The sequence below is a fragment of the Vanessa atalanta genome, chromosome 5 (genome assembly GCF_905147765.1).
Source record: "Vanessa atalanta chromosome 5, ilVanAtal1.2, whole genome shotgun sequence".
In the NCBI taxonomy this organism is placed as follows: domain Eukaryota; kingdom Metazoa; phylum Arthropoda; class Insecta; order Lepidoptera; family Nymphalidae; genus Vanessa; species Vanessa atalanta.
In genome coordinates, this window is record NC_061875.1 from 13903887 (window position 1) to 13919056 (window position 15170).

At 38.9% G+C, this 15170-nt stretch overlaps 1 protein-coding gene across 1 annotated transcript in view; it reads right to left on the reverse strand.

Moving 5' to 3' along the window:
- Positions 1-1187: 1187 nt before the first annotated feature.
- LOC125063919 (protein vestigial) overlaps positions 1188-15170 on the reverse strand; it is a 40774-nt gene continuing 26791 nt past the window's right edge. Inside the window, exons 5-7 of the mRNA XM_047670619.1 lie at positions 13189-13309; positions 12851-13104; positions 1188-1384 (exon numbers count right to left, since the gene is read on the reverse strand). Coding sequence (XP_047526575.1) covers positions 1335-1384; positions 12851-13104; positions 13189-13309 — 425 coding nt within the window. The 3' untranslated portion in view covers positions 1188-1334. The remainder of the gene's footprint in view (positions 1385-12850; positions 13105-13188; positions 13310-15170) is intronic.

Genomic DNA, 15170 nt, shown 5'->3' on the forward strand with positions numbered 1-15170 from the left:
TAATACTCGTCTAAAGCTAAATAGGTACCTAAGTGTGAAGGACGAGGTCCGGGGAGGCCCGGCGAGGCCCGACGGGGTCCGCCGGTAGTACGGAGTACGCGTTGACTCGAACAGAATTATCACAGACGATTACGTAAATTGAATGAATTCGTTTTGAACTCGGCCTTTTTTACATGCGAGATGTCGTGTCGTGTCGTGTCGTCGACGGCAGAACGATAGCGCTATCAATTTTAAAACGAGATCTATCATTTTGCTGTTTCAAGACAAAATACAGTTAATTATTCTAAAATCTTGAAATACAATAACAATTCACGCGTTGGTTTCGCTCTCGATGTTCGGGTGGACATTGGACACGTCACACGTCACACGGTACACTTGTACGGGATACCTCGCCAGTGTTACCGCTGCACGTGTGCTGTGCTCGCTCTGCAAAGTTGCGGTTTGCAGAAGTCACTCCGCATCGTCGTTGCAACGCACGTCTAGTTCATTATTTCAACTCTGCTAAAAAATATTTTTCATTGTACAAGATTTACAACGACTGGCGGCTGAGACTGATTTACTATCGAATTCGTTACGGTTTGTATCATTCAACCCATAACTTGTGTCAGTTTCGCGCTAGATATAAATCATTTAACACGTACGTTTTTCACAGTTCGTGCGAGAACATCCCACGAAGACGAGTGCTCCTCGGAACTGAACAATTGCGGCAGGTCTCGATGAAACAATAGTAATAGCCGGTATCCGCCGGTCGCCACGGTTCGCTGAGACGCCAGTCCTGTGCGACCTCGCGAAGAGCTCCACGATTGCTAAATAAGCGAATACGATTCCTTTGTTTCGTCTCCGTTCCCGCCAACGCGTTCTCAAACTTATTTCAGAAGCGATCGCGAGTTACGGGCGACCGTAGCCGACGACTCCATTAATTATCTCGTTGTTAAACAGACGGAATTATATCACTCGCATTTTACAATGTTCCAAACTTTGAAATACGATTGTAATATTAACAGCCGTCCGGTTGGTAATAATTATGCTTCGATAGACACGATACGAACACGACCCGAGGAAGTCCCTCCAGCGATCGCCTCGTGTTTCGTTTAGAGTACAGCGATCGTCTCCCGTCTCCCGCGGCCCGCCGGCCGACACACATACATTTTCGCCTCCTGTATTCTCACACAGTCGTTCCGACGTATCACAGTTCGCACGAAGTCTGTCGCACTATCGGTAGCCACGGAGAAGGCGCACTCGCTGGGTAGCGGAGGTTCCCGGGTGATAAGCCTCCGGCTAGAGCAGTGTCTCTGACAACAGCCTCAGAGGTCGCAGCGCGCGGCGCCGAGCCCTCAGAACCAGTACAGGTCCTTCGACGTGTCCTGCACCTGCGCCTCCAGACCTGCAGCCAACGAGAACAATGTTACTAATTACATTTACAATTGAAAATTACATATTGTTGACATTCCTATTTCTTATGTGTCTTTTTATCAACTTTTTTTAAAACTCAGGATAAATGTTTTAGTTTTTGAGACATCTTAAAGAAACATCGCACACATGCACACATAAATTAATCATTAATCGAATTAATGAAATTACAATTTCATGTCATGTAGGTATGTCAGAAATTCATTTTCTTCTTGCCTTTGACGTATTAATTATCATGTAGGTAAGTGTTACCTAATGTTGCTAGGAAATTATAACAATTGAGAGTTTCCGGCGATAAAAGATACGTAATCCCACGCCTCTTTAACACTAGAAAGACCGACATTTGCACCGATGTATATAACTATTAGACCTACGTCGTCATTTTGACGCCAGGTTGTCAGTTGACGTTGATTTAAAAAACACCTATTTTTTATTTTTTAAAAATTTTCCATACTATATCTAGAGTATCTTACAAGTATAACGGAAATTAATTAATAATTTTATAAGTTCATCTTTAGTTTTATAAAAACTTTATTAGAATTTTCGGGATTGCAAAGTAGATCAGGAAGGCCTAGGTGATTTTATATTCTGCTCGTAGCTAATAAACGCAAATCGGAGTCTGAAACCATACCGAAAAATAATGGTTTAAGTATTATTTTTTTTTGTAAATAATTCAGGAATTGGCCCGCGCTAATTGGAACACGCGGTTGTTCATTTTATTTGGTTGATAAAAGCAAAGGATCTGTCTTCAAAACAAAGAATCATAACGTAAGTGGATACGCCTCGTTGTACCCACTGCGTCTGTTTCTACTAAGTACGATTGATAACAAGCACCGCATATCAGTTGCATTAAGACTATCTTCTCCCCTATCCAGAGACTGAGTAAGCTAAACTATGAAATGAGACAAAATATTATTACGAGCACTCAAATCAATTTCAGACAAAATAAACAGCGAAGGTGCGGAGTTGCGAATTGTCGAGCGTAGGTAAGTACTCTGAGACTTTCAACGATATCAATTTTATAAATATATACTTTTCCTGTTGTTAGGTAAAATAATAATAATTAAAATGAACCTCTTGCTAACCTATATCTCGTAAGTTAATACCTAATAATGGCGTAACAATGCGGTCCCATGCATTGATTGCACCCCCGTGACCAGGAGACTTGATACAAAGGGGGCCTAGCGAGCCATGAAAGATTATTCATTACAATTATAATTTCAGATTTTATTCATTTATAATAAGTAGAAGTATTCAGGTGTCTTCTTTCGACTAACAGACTTTCGTTCAACGATGGGTAGTCCACACTTCCCGCTCTTTTTATTACCAGACAAAGTCAATTTTTAGCGTTGGGCCCCGAAAAGGCTAGTTACGCCACTGGGTAGCAGGTACCTAAGAAGGTTCCTCCGCCTATATTCTATACCTATTAAAACAAATTACGCATTGAGAAAAAACGTCAATCAATAGTCAATTGGTGACGCTGGCAACAATACCTACATACCAATAAATAGCATCCCGCCCCCCCTACGCACGGGTCTAAATTCTAAATAGACAAAATGAGAAATGCGCTTTGATAATAAGTATTAAGTTGGTATATTTGTTTTATAACGTTTATTTATTGGTTTTTAATTACTAATAGTCATAAGTCTGTCATTAAAAAGAAACCTATATTTTGCTGTGAAAACTAGATCAAATATGAGAATAAACGGTCCACGGCTTAAAGATTTATTTAAGTTTGTATAATTTTAACTGCCAAGTTCAAAACTTATAGCTACAGCCGCTTGTTCGACCGCTCGTTTCCCGTTGAACGATTTTTTCTTTGCACATCATTTGGACACGATCATATCTTCTAAAGTTTTCATTGAAATTTATCGCGTTAAAGACAATTCACGGCGCGGCTCCCGATGGGAAGGATGTGCATATACTCTAGCTCATCATGAGATAATTTGCACACCATGATAGATCGTACATAGCCCATATGACCGTATAGATAATATTTTAATAAGATTCGGTACAACTTACTTACCTAAAAATGATTTAATGTGATAAAAACGTACAAAGCTACCAACTAATCCAAAAACTTTTCCCGTCAATCGAGTGTGAAACGAGAAAACACCGTAACATTCAAAAAATTAAATAATTGAGTAAATTTGAATGAGTTTTAATAAAAATTCGTTTCAGTAGTTGTCGGTTCGAAGCATTCTTACTCAGTAGCGTCTAATTCCTTAGCTGGCAGTTGGCTCAAAGCAATTTTCCGAGATAAAATAATGTTGGTGTTGTTTATTACCAAGATGAGATGTTACAGATCATATTCGAATACTCTATGGATCTTTTATGAATTGGAGGAAATGGCCTCGCAATCAACCTATTTGTTTACTAATAGTTTTTTACTAATTTGTAACAGATAAAAATGATTAGGTTTAACCTTAAAAGGTAGGTGAGATAGACACATGTTGTCGCTGACTTCTCTGTAGGCTTTTTGAAGACGTACAATTTGGCTAGAACGTTGTTTCAATGTGTCTCGAATGGTTTTGTCACCGTTAGCCATGTAAGCGAGTAGTCATAGTTTAACCACTTTGTACAAAACATTTATAAATTATATACAGAACCGTTCCTCTTATTAAAATCTGTTGACTGGTTCAACGGAAGAAGGCGAGATACAGATAGAAACAGAAGGCGACTGTTTCATTGTAAGCACTTACTCGTGTTTTAACGGACTAATTTGAACAAACAGAAATTATTGTTGCACAACTATAATAGTAACAACATATACAACTCCGCAAACTTTTTCATGAGTAGTTATTCGTATTGCAAACAGTAGGTACCAGGTACAACATTATGAGTTTTCTCAGCGCACGATAAAAAATAATATCTTTAAGTACATTTTTGCCACTCAGTGCTTCATTATTGCCATTTACGTATAAATTTAACAATTCACTCATTAAAAAGATGGAAAAACTTCTTACCTATTAAAACCAAAATAACACTTGCCAATACTCTTCTCCTTCCAATTTTGGACTACGCGGACTCCTGTTATCCTGATTTAACGGAGGACCTGATTTATAAACTGGAACGAATACAGAACCTATGCATCCGTTTTATTTTTGGACTCAAAAAATACGATCATGTATCCCAGTATCGATCTGAACTCGGATGGCTCCGAGTAAAGCATCGCCGCAACTTACACGTCCTTTCGCTCCTTTATTCCACACTATTTCATCCTTGCTCCCCGTCCTATTTGAAAGAACGTTTTTCCTTCCTTGGTAACCCTACTCTTCACCTTAATCTTCGCTCTCAGAGTGATAATAAATTAAGCGTACCTTCTTGTAACTCCCATTCCTACATGAATTCGTTCACGGCAAAGGCGGTTAGATTGTGGAATGCACTACCAACTCAAGTCCGTCAGTCTCCAAAACTTAAGTTATTCAAAACCCGTGTTAAATTGCATTACCTGTCAATAAATTAAATCTCCTCTAACCCTTTCACTACTAGCAGCTAAGTATGCTCGCACCTATCTGTTGTATTGCCTATTCTATTTTGTGTGTATGTATATTTACTTTTAATTTGTTAATGCAATAGCCCACTATGTTTTCTCTTGTAAGTCTCTTTCAGTAGGGTTGCCTGGAAGAGATCACTACTTAGTGATAAGGCCGCCCTTTGCATACTTTTGTAGTGATTTTGATTTTAAGCTTTTTTCTAGTATTTTGTTTATTCTCTGTGTGCAATAAAGCTGTTTAAAAAAAAATATTTAATTTTTTACTCCGGAATATCGTAGCGTTTCATATCTGAAAGAATTTTTAATATCGCTTGAGTAGTTTTTGTGTTTATCCATTAAATACCTACAATCAAATCTTTCCTCTTTATAATATAAGCATAGATATCATATCAGTAGGTAGATACTTCTCGCACCTATTGTTTCCAATGCGGGTTCGCTAACGCTAATTTACTTAAATACCTAATATATTTTTTTATGGTACAGGTTTCTTCCCTTGTTTTACTTGATGATTTTTTTACCGTTAGTTAAAGCCAGCGGAAAAATACGAATTAGCTACCTAATAAGAACCATGTATTACTTTTTATTATTTAGTAAATATACATTATTATTAAAAAATAAGGGCGTTAATTTTTGAAAAAAAATCCATAGTCTCTAAGCGGGCTGATTTTGTAAGCAAAACCAAAAAATGTCGCAATACAATCGCAGGACAAAGAAATCATTTTAAGGTTTTGTTATATACCGGTTTATATACCTATAATAGAATATCGCGAGTTTTAAAACATGCCTATTGAATAACGCAAACATAATAAAAAGTTAAAAAAGAAGCAAATGAAACAAAGTGGATGTCACGACGCGACGCGACTCCGATTGATTGCACGTCACTGCGCGACGCGCTGCCGCACTGATTGTTATAAATGACCCGCGCGCTATCTCCTGCATCGGATCCTTCACATCATCAAACATCACCGACCGAGTGAGCCCCCAGACACGTCCGTCGTACACTCGGCCTTCTTCGGAGATCCGACAAAAAAGAAAGCCAACAAACGTCACGGAACGATAACGTAGGTATTGGAGTCACCAGGATTGCATAAGATAAAGGAAATAGATATTCAGAAGAATGTCTATCATTCTCTAGAAATCTACACATCTTATTTTGGCAATGGCAAAACCATATACTTTGTATAAAACCTCAGGTAGAGTATTTTTCAATTAGCGTTTTCTTCAACTATTTTTTGAAGTGAAACTTTTTTAGAAACATGATGAAAAGAAAATATATCGCAACAAATATTCAAACGTAAATTTCAATGAACTTGGTAATAAAATTCACGTTTTTTTTTATTTAACGTGTGTAAATTGCACACATACATACACTTTTTTGTCCTTCAATTTGTGAAAAAAAAAACCGTAAAATATTTAGTCTCTCTTTTGAAGGCTCTCGGGTAAGTATTTATCGGTCGAACAGAAGTCGAATAGACAGAAACCGTGCGACAATAGAGGCATTAATTAAAGTTGTGGTGCCGACGGCCGGTTAATTGCGGGTGGCGGGCGACGGGCAGCGGCGGCCGGCCGGTAATTGACAGCGCGCGTGATTTACTGTCGCCCACCCCCGCGCGCCGCGCGCCCTTCCCGCGCTATCGACCGCGGGCGGCAGTGGTCAGCGCGCCGCTATTGGTCGCCATGGGACCGCCCGCCGCCCCCGCGCCATCGCGCCTCCAACGCCCGCTACCGCCTGCTGCCTCTGCGATCCTGGTACACGCCGGGTGCTTGCATGCCGGACACCGGACATTTTACCGTCAGTTTTGTCTGTTTTATTTACTTACTCGGCAAATTTGGCTAACTTTCAAGAGCATGCAATTTTACAAGTGAGGAGAGAAATTAAAACTTGTAATAGTAAAATTTATTAGATACTTAACTAGTTATCAAGATGTCAACACCTAACAGAAATTAAACAAACAATAAGAAGCATTAGCATTAGCAGCCTGTAAATTTTTTCCCATTGCTGGGCTAAAGGCCTCCTCTCCCTTTGAGTAGAAGGTTTGGAGCATATTCCATAAGAAGCATATCATAAAGTATTGTTTCTGAAAACATTGTTTAAGTTAGGTACATCTTATAGACTTAGGTACCTACATTGTAAATCACTGAACATATATAAATTCAGTGAAATGAGATGATATGGGACCTCTGACAATGGTATTAAATGAAGAACGGATTATAAAATAGCACAGAAACTGCAATACTCCAATAGAAAAAAAATGATTAGGTATAAGATTTGTGTCAGTGTTAAACAGCGATGCTACTTTCATAATTAAGAAGGGTCGTTTATTTTTAGTAATGGCACAAAATGTGTCCAATTTAGTCACAATGAACTTGTTCCATGACAGTGTATCAAATTGAGAAGATTGAGATCATTAATACAGGTGTGTTCTCAAACTCTAGTACGCTCTTTGTTTATTCACTCTACTAATCTAGAATACCAGCCGCAATAGAAATTAGGTACCTGCTACTAAAATTTACCTAACGAATATGACGTATCATAACTAATAATTCCTCAATAACAATTATATGCCTCTGGCAAAAACAAAAATGTTATAAATTGTTAGCAGATTATATCTATGTAGATTTATGTAGGTACCTACTTAGTATTTGTGTGTATTTTTATCCTATTTCTTTACCTATGTAAATTCAACTGCAGGAATTATTTTGTGTGACTGACTCATCAAAATTATAAATAATATTATCATTAAAATAATGCATTAGCAAATCACTATAGTAAACAAGCATCGACGTCTCGCGACTCGCGAGTCATGGCCGCGGGCTTGCCGACGCGACGGCTGGCGGCCCGACCGCTCGTCTCTGTTCCAAAAGGCCGAATCCCTTCTAATCACATGCAGCTCAATATGATAACGTAGTCGACGAGAAAACTGTCGCTTTGGGCGCAAATTTATACATTTCTATCATTTACAGATAACTCACTGTAGCATGTTTATATATATGAAATGGAGAAAAAATAATACAGCTGTAGTTTACTTTTATAGCTATTATCACAAATTATTTATTACCATCGAAACTAATATAATTTTACTGGTCAACAGGTAATAACTGGCGTGTTTCATTCGAAATAGTACTTTTGGAAATATAACGTGATAATAAGTATATGCAAATGAAGTAAATAGATATTCCTCGCATTTTCGCGCGAATCTATTTAATCTGATATTTGAAAATCTATTATGTAATGAATTAAATAAATAGATCGGAATCGTGTCGTGTTTGTGTAACATTGAATTACAATCATCTCATCTAATACGATATGATTATTGTATGACATGACAGGATTGTGTGATACATAAATCATTCCACATTACACAAATACCTGATCATGATATCGTATTAGATGAGAATGAGTAAGTGAGTTAGACGGTGAGTAGGTGCCAAATTAAAAACCTAAGAAGCCTAGCAGGAGCATTTACTTTTAAAATTGTATCATCAAATAAAAAGTACCCGACTCGAAGCAATACCTATATAATTAGATTAAGATCCAGCTACTTCGGCTCGGACGTGAAATACCTTACCATAATTTAATATAATACGATTATAAGAAAAACATTTAATTATATATATTTTCTTATATGTAAAGACCAGTCTAGGTAAAATAATTGCGCACATTCCTGCGGAACAGATTGTTCAATTACGCACGCATTAGTTCCTATTGCGAGATTATTTGTTATATCTGCCGCATACTGCGCCTCGTAAATAATTACTTTTGTTGATAAAACATTTTATTACACTCAGAGATCAAATTATTGTCGATTAACATAGTAACGGCCGGTCGCATCTTTGCGATCGAAAACTCAGCGGTGCCCGTTTCGATTTATAGCCGAGAATTATCTCCAATGTCATCGAGGCTTTTTAAATTGTTACGACTCGCATCTACCAGCTTCGTATTCTTCTATAATAGAGATTATTACTATTATTACTAGTCGGCTCAAAGAAACGCCAAAGCTTTTTCACTGTAAAATAAGAACAGCTCATTTTGAATAATGGTTACAAACAAAAAAAAAAAACATTTTGTAACTTATCATTATCCCCTATTATAATCAAAAACTGATGCTAAGTATTCTGAACATCAAATGATAATAATGAAATCAAGAGGACTCAACCAGAAGCTTCGTACATAGTTATAATGTATACCAATTAAATTACAAAGGCATTTTATTTAATTAAATACAATTAAATTATTATATGTTCTGCATTAAAATCAACAAATACCAACACTACGTTTTTTATTGCCAGTATAATATTTTTTTAAGTCTTTTTATTAAATACTAGTAAGTAAATAAATTAATTTGTTTAATATTAAAAAAGTAATTTGTTCGGAAGAAATTACCTAAGTATATTCTTGTTTCTCGACCGCCTTCCTCAAATATATACGAGAGTTACTCTATTCCACTACTTCATTTTAAATCGCCGGTCTTGCTATCATATTGACATGCATGGTATGGTATTTCGCATAATTAAGGCCGAAGCAGATTTATTAGAATATCAAATTAATTTATTTATTTACTTTTGTTTCATATAATAATAATATATGCCAAAACATACCTACTACAAGAAAAAAACGCAAGTATACTACTTAATATTATTATGAATGCCATACTTACAAAAACTCTATTTCATAAAGAAAAATCACCGATATTTGGTAAAGAGGCGAACTGAGACCTGCACTTTTGGAAAATTGACGAGGATGTCTTAAACTTTTTGTCAGAACCTTACAGAACAGAATTAAATTGAATTGTTACAAAAGTTTTGGAGATACAATACAATACGTAATGTAATGTTATAGGTAGGTACCTACACAATTTCCGATTGCATAATTATGAAGTAAAAAAACTACATAAAAAATTAAGTAACTGATCGAACTGCCTTATAACTAGTAGGTAGTTCTAATTCACGGGGACAAGCCACGCCATTATTGCCTCAGTTCAGGAATTTCGTCATCGTAGGATATTTTTTTCTAAATTAATTTAATTGGTGGAATAAAGTGACTGTTGAACGTCTTGCTGATTTTCTCGTTGGTAGAATCTACATCCCGATCCGATGGTAACTTTACATTGATATTAATCTTGTTATACGATGATGACATTTCAAATTTATGTACTTATAAGAGCCTGCTCCAATAAAATAGGTTTTGATTTTGAACTTGGAGGACAACTAACTAAGAAAATATTGAGTTTCATAGTTACCATAGATGTGTTTCAAATATTTGGTGACACTCGAGTCTACCCTAAGCGCCGACCCACCTTCGTACGCGTATGTTTGACAATGACAAGTGTTTTAGCTACACATTTGTATGTTCCTGTAATAATAAATAGCTAAGGGAGCGGCATACGGTAGGGCGATAGGAACACGCGTGTGTGTGCAATGTCGATGTGTGTGTGGTCGCAGCGGTGTCACGTGACCGGCCCCACTCCCTGTCACATACTCTCTAACCACCCTCTACTCGTGCCCGCAGTCCGCACCCTCTACATAGATATATTCAACGGTAAATACATAGGAAACCAAAATATTTTAGTGAAATAAGTTTTCGGTTTAAAGCAATTGTTCGGTTTAATTGTAAATGTTTTTATACCCGAGTCTATTCGCAGTGAGTACAATCACAGATATTTTGTTCATTGGCATTGGTTGGTAAGCCGTAAGATAATTAACCGTTTAAAGAAAATAATAGTTCGATTATCCTCCTGTCGCCTCCGCTTGTATTTAATTATCGCACCGAGCGCAACTTCAATGCGATTGCACAACTCCGAGTAAATATTCGATGCAGACACGTGATTGAATTCAAAATAAATTGGTCCTCTTAATGCAAAAGTACCCTCTACCTATATTTTGAAAAATCTTTAAACATAACATTATAAGCTGAAGCTTATAATTTGAATGCCGACCGATCCAAATGACCGACAAACATGAATTTATATATTTTTTATACCACTATGACCCCATGTACGACTCTTGGTTAAAGATATCTCAATATGAGATCATATTGTCACTGCTGTACTCTTATTACTCCGCTGGTCGATTACAACGAAATTCATTAAACGGGACGAACTCTTTTTACTTATTTTTATACTGTACAAAATGTGAACTTGTTAGTAAAAAATAATTCTTAGTTATATTTTTGTTTAGCCTGTCTTTTGTTTTAACAGATCTCCCTGCGCTCAGTCAAGCAAGTGAGCAATCGTTTCGTAGTCACACAAAAAGTAGATAAGTAAGTACAAGTATGAAATACTTAAGTAAAATGTCGGCTCAAGCCTATTTATCCTAAATTTGTATATTAAAAGCTGCTCTACTTATTAGACAACATGTTAGAGTTTGAGCTAACTTAGTGTATAGGTACAAAGGTAGATATTGAAACCTTGCAATACATCTTGTATTACCGCGTCACTGCCTACAGTTAGATACCTTCAGTAACATTATTGGAGTCGGGACCTGACCGCTATAGCCCCCTGCCCCTGCACGACATTAATAACACTCAGAAGTGTATGTGAGCAGAAATATTAGAGGAAGAACTTTGTCGATATGGCCTCGGTCAACAGACTTCAAATATCAGTTCAGTTTTACCCTCGCGATTCAGGAAGAGATAACGGAGTGACGCGCCGAGACGGAGAGGACGACCGTCGTCCGGCGGCGGGTATCAATCAGGCGAGGACGACGGGTCCGAGGGGGTAATGGGGGTAGAGGGGTGCGAGTAGCGGGGAGCGGGGGAGGATCTCAAGAATTTAATTTGGTAGCTCCCCTACGCCGCGCAAATTAATTTTAATCGTCGTCATTAGAGGAGGAGCCGCCATTACGCGAGCGCCTTTCAACTCGCCGCGGAACTTTTTGCCGTCGCGTGTAATCGCTTCCCGTGCGTGCCGACTGTCTATGCGCCTCTGCCCTATCCCGCCGCCCCGCGCCCGCCGCCCCGCGCCCGCCCCGCGCCCTCCGCGGCACCGGCTCGCTACAATCGAGAGATGTTTTTTCGCGGGAGCGATGTCCGTAGATAATATTAAACGCAAAGACGCCGCCGAGCAAATTATCCTAATCGGCAAGCATCGATCGTTAACGACGTATCTCATAAGATAAACTCCTCGCTCCCGCGAGCTGTATAATACTGACGACGGACGAGGGTCAGGCGGAGCTGCATATAGGCTAGGTAGACCGACATGCGGATGAGATACCAACGAAATGATGAAAACATTTCAGTGAGCTCGTAATGCTACAATATCTTGCGACCAAGGCTCAGACGAAAGGATGTACTAAGATTGTCTGAAATACACGAGGAAGCGCTCGGTTTAGTCAATACGATAAAGGGCCCAAATCATTACAATTAAAATATCTGCGCTCTGCGGCGCCGGAATGTCTTTGAAAATTAAAATACACAAAAGGAGACCAGCCCGACCCCGGGCCGGGGCGCGGGCGCGCGGGCGGGGCCGTTATTTATTGTGTTCTTTCATCGCTTACAACAACATCGTCATCGCTTTGATTCGGCTTCGCCGAGGGAAAATGTGATCAGTCAACGGCAATCAAATTAATTAGAACGACTATAAAACAACGTTTAACGTCACTCTAGTTTAGAACTATTCTATTTTTCTCTTTTATATATAGATAAATTCACCTCTCTGCAACAGGTACACGCGTATCTAAGGTTCACTCATGTGCGCATGTCGGACGTTGCTTAGAAATCCAATCGGATTTTTTAATATAGAAGCATCACCTTCTCTTAGATGAAGGCATCTCATTTATTTTGTCTGTGGAGTGCGGCCGCTGCGTATTTGGAAAAAGCCTACACACACCTACACATATGAATTAGGGTTCTTAAGAAGTGATTGCTTGTACGCTTAAAATACTTTTGTTACTATAGAATACGCGCCCAGGAACGCTCTTTTGAAGATAATTGTGTGTGGTACTGACCGGGCGGCGCCGGGTAGGAGTAGGGCGAGCAGGCGGCGGGGTCGAGGTGCGGCGAGGCGTGGTGCGCGTGCGCGTGGTGCGCGTGCGCGGCGTGCGCGTGGGCGTGCGCGTGCGCCGGCCAGTCCACCGGCTTGTACTGCGCGTGCAGCGAGCCGCGGCCCAGCAGCAGCCCGCCGTAGCCCGCCGCCGCCATGTTGTGGTGCGCGGCCGCCGCGTGGTACTCGGCCGCGTGTCGGTGCGCCGCGTGACCGTACCTGCACGACGTCATCATAGTTTATATTGCTTTACGTAAGTATTATGTTTGTTCAATAGCAGTTGAGAGCAAATAGGTACGTTACCCCGCATAGTGCTGGTGCCAGGGGTCGTAGTCGTAGAGGTCGAGGCCGGCGCAGGCGGGGCCCGCCGCCGCCGCGTTGAAGAACGACGCGGGCAAGTTTCGCGACGCCATCGGCACGCCCTCTGCATCAACACGACACACATTATACTTCTCACACGCATCAAATCATTACAAGAAATAGAGATAAACTTGTATCACTTAGGTTTTGGACTTCGCAAGGCTAATACCATATTAATATAGCATTTTACACATACCAACAAATAATTTATAAAAAATAAGGCTTATTTCAGAATTAGTCGATTTTACAGAAAAAGTGTAACTAGATAGAAACTACATTCCGAGCCAATGCTAGTGATGCCCAAAATCTTGTTTTTGCAGGACTTGTTTTTAGGACTGAGTATTGTTTCAACGAGTGGACAGGCTTAATTTATAATACAAGAAATTGGCTCATAGAAAACCAACGAAACGAGACCAAAGAAAGTACTTGCGAATAGAATTTTGAAAAAAGAAAATAGGCAGACATAGTTGTAGAGTACATAAATGAAAATGCATTTTCATTGAAGAGGGAATTTACGCAGAAATTAATATATTAAATCAAAATGTACCTACACTGTTACGTTGTTCTAAGAACTAAAGTAACGTTTAGCAAAAAGCAATCGGCTAATAGGTAATTTTGAGAGTTTCGAGACTCTTCCTGCAAGACTGGGAGCGCAATATCAAGAACGAGACCTGGTGTATTGACGCAAGACCAAGACGTGCTAAGTCTCGCCTTGTTCTTGCATTTGAGCAACACAAGTGGTAGTGGTGGCCTTATATTCTAAAATAATTCAACCGTGAGAATACATTTTTAATGTCGGGTCATACCGCGTGGCAATTTACATTTATGTCAACTAAAAGTAAATAAAGGAGTTCCTTACTTTAAATTTCTTCCCCGAGCTTCAGAATTCACTTCAAAAATGGAATCTTCCACAATTTTTTGCATTTCTAATGAAAGGAGCCACACAATGTGCGTCTTAGGATTCGTGTTTCGCATCTCAATTGTATACGATATGTCATCCACGACCAAGTTGTTGAAATATGCAATACCAACACATACGATTAGATAACTCACAACAGCAGAGCGTAGTAGGTACATGGCACTAATGGCCGGACCGAAACAATTATCACAATTATTCTGATAAAAATAATTTCTAAGAATTCGGAATTCGGAATTAATAAGAATATCGGGAACTGAACATGCAACCACATTTTATGCTCTTTCTAAATTATTAGGATAGGATTTTTTTTTAACTCTTTATTAACATAAAATGATATTTTTATGTTCATATAGACAGTTATTATATAGTAAATATTATAGGAAGAATTCCACAGAGGGCCCGAACACCGCGCATTCCTCCGTCTGTCACAGGTAGGTTCGGCGCTGTCGGTGACGCAGTCGCTGGCCGCTCGCCAGATTCAAACAGAAATGAGCCGTTAAATTAGCTCAAGACAAGTGATGAGCTATTTAAATCGCAAAAAATAAAACAATTATACCAAATATCAAACGAAGATAATTGACTTCGGAAATATGTCCAAAAACAATACTTGCAAAGAAAATATTTTTAATAACTCATAAAGAGAAAGAGAGTTTTCACCATTATTAAAAGCTGTCAATTCAACGTTAACTCTGTTCTAAGCCAAGCAAGGGGCTCGGGACCAGTTGTTGTATCTTAAGGTGGATTCGGTAAAATTGAATTTAATGACCAACCGGAATGTTGTGGTCGCGCGGACCTGACTGGTAGAAAAAATAAAATACTCTCTATGTATTGTTAACTGCTCATTCGTTAACAAGAATCTCGTGAATGGCGTGTCAAGCACAAACAGTACGGTGAAGATAATCAGCGAATAAATAACTATAAGAACTATGAATGTTAAGAACAAACCTTCATCGAACAACTCCAGAACTACCAATACCTCGCAGAATTGTAAATTGGAATGTGTTCT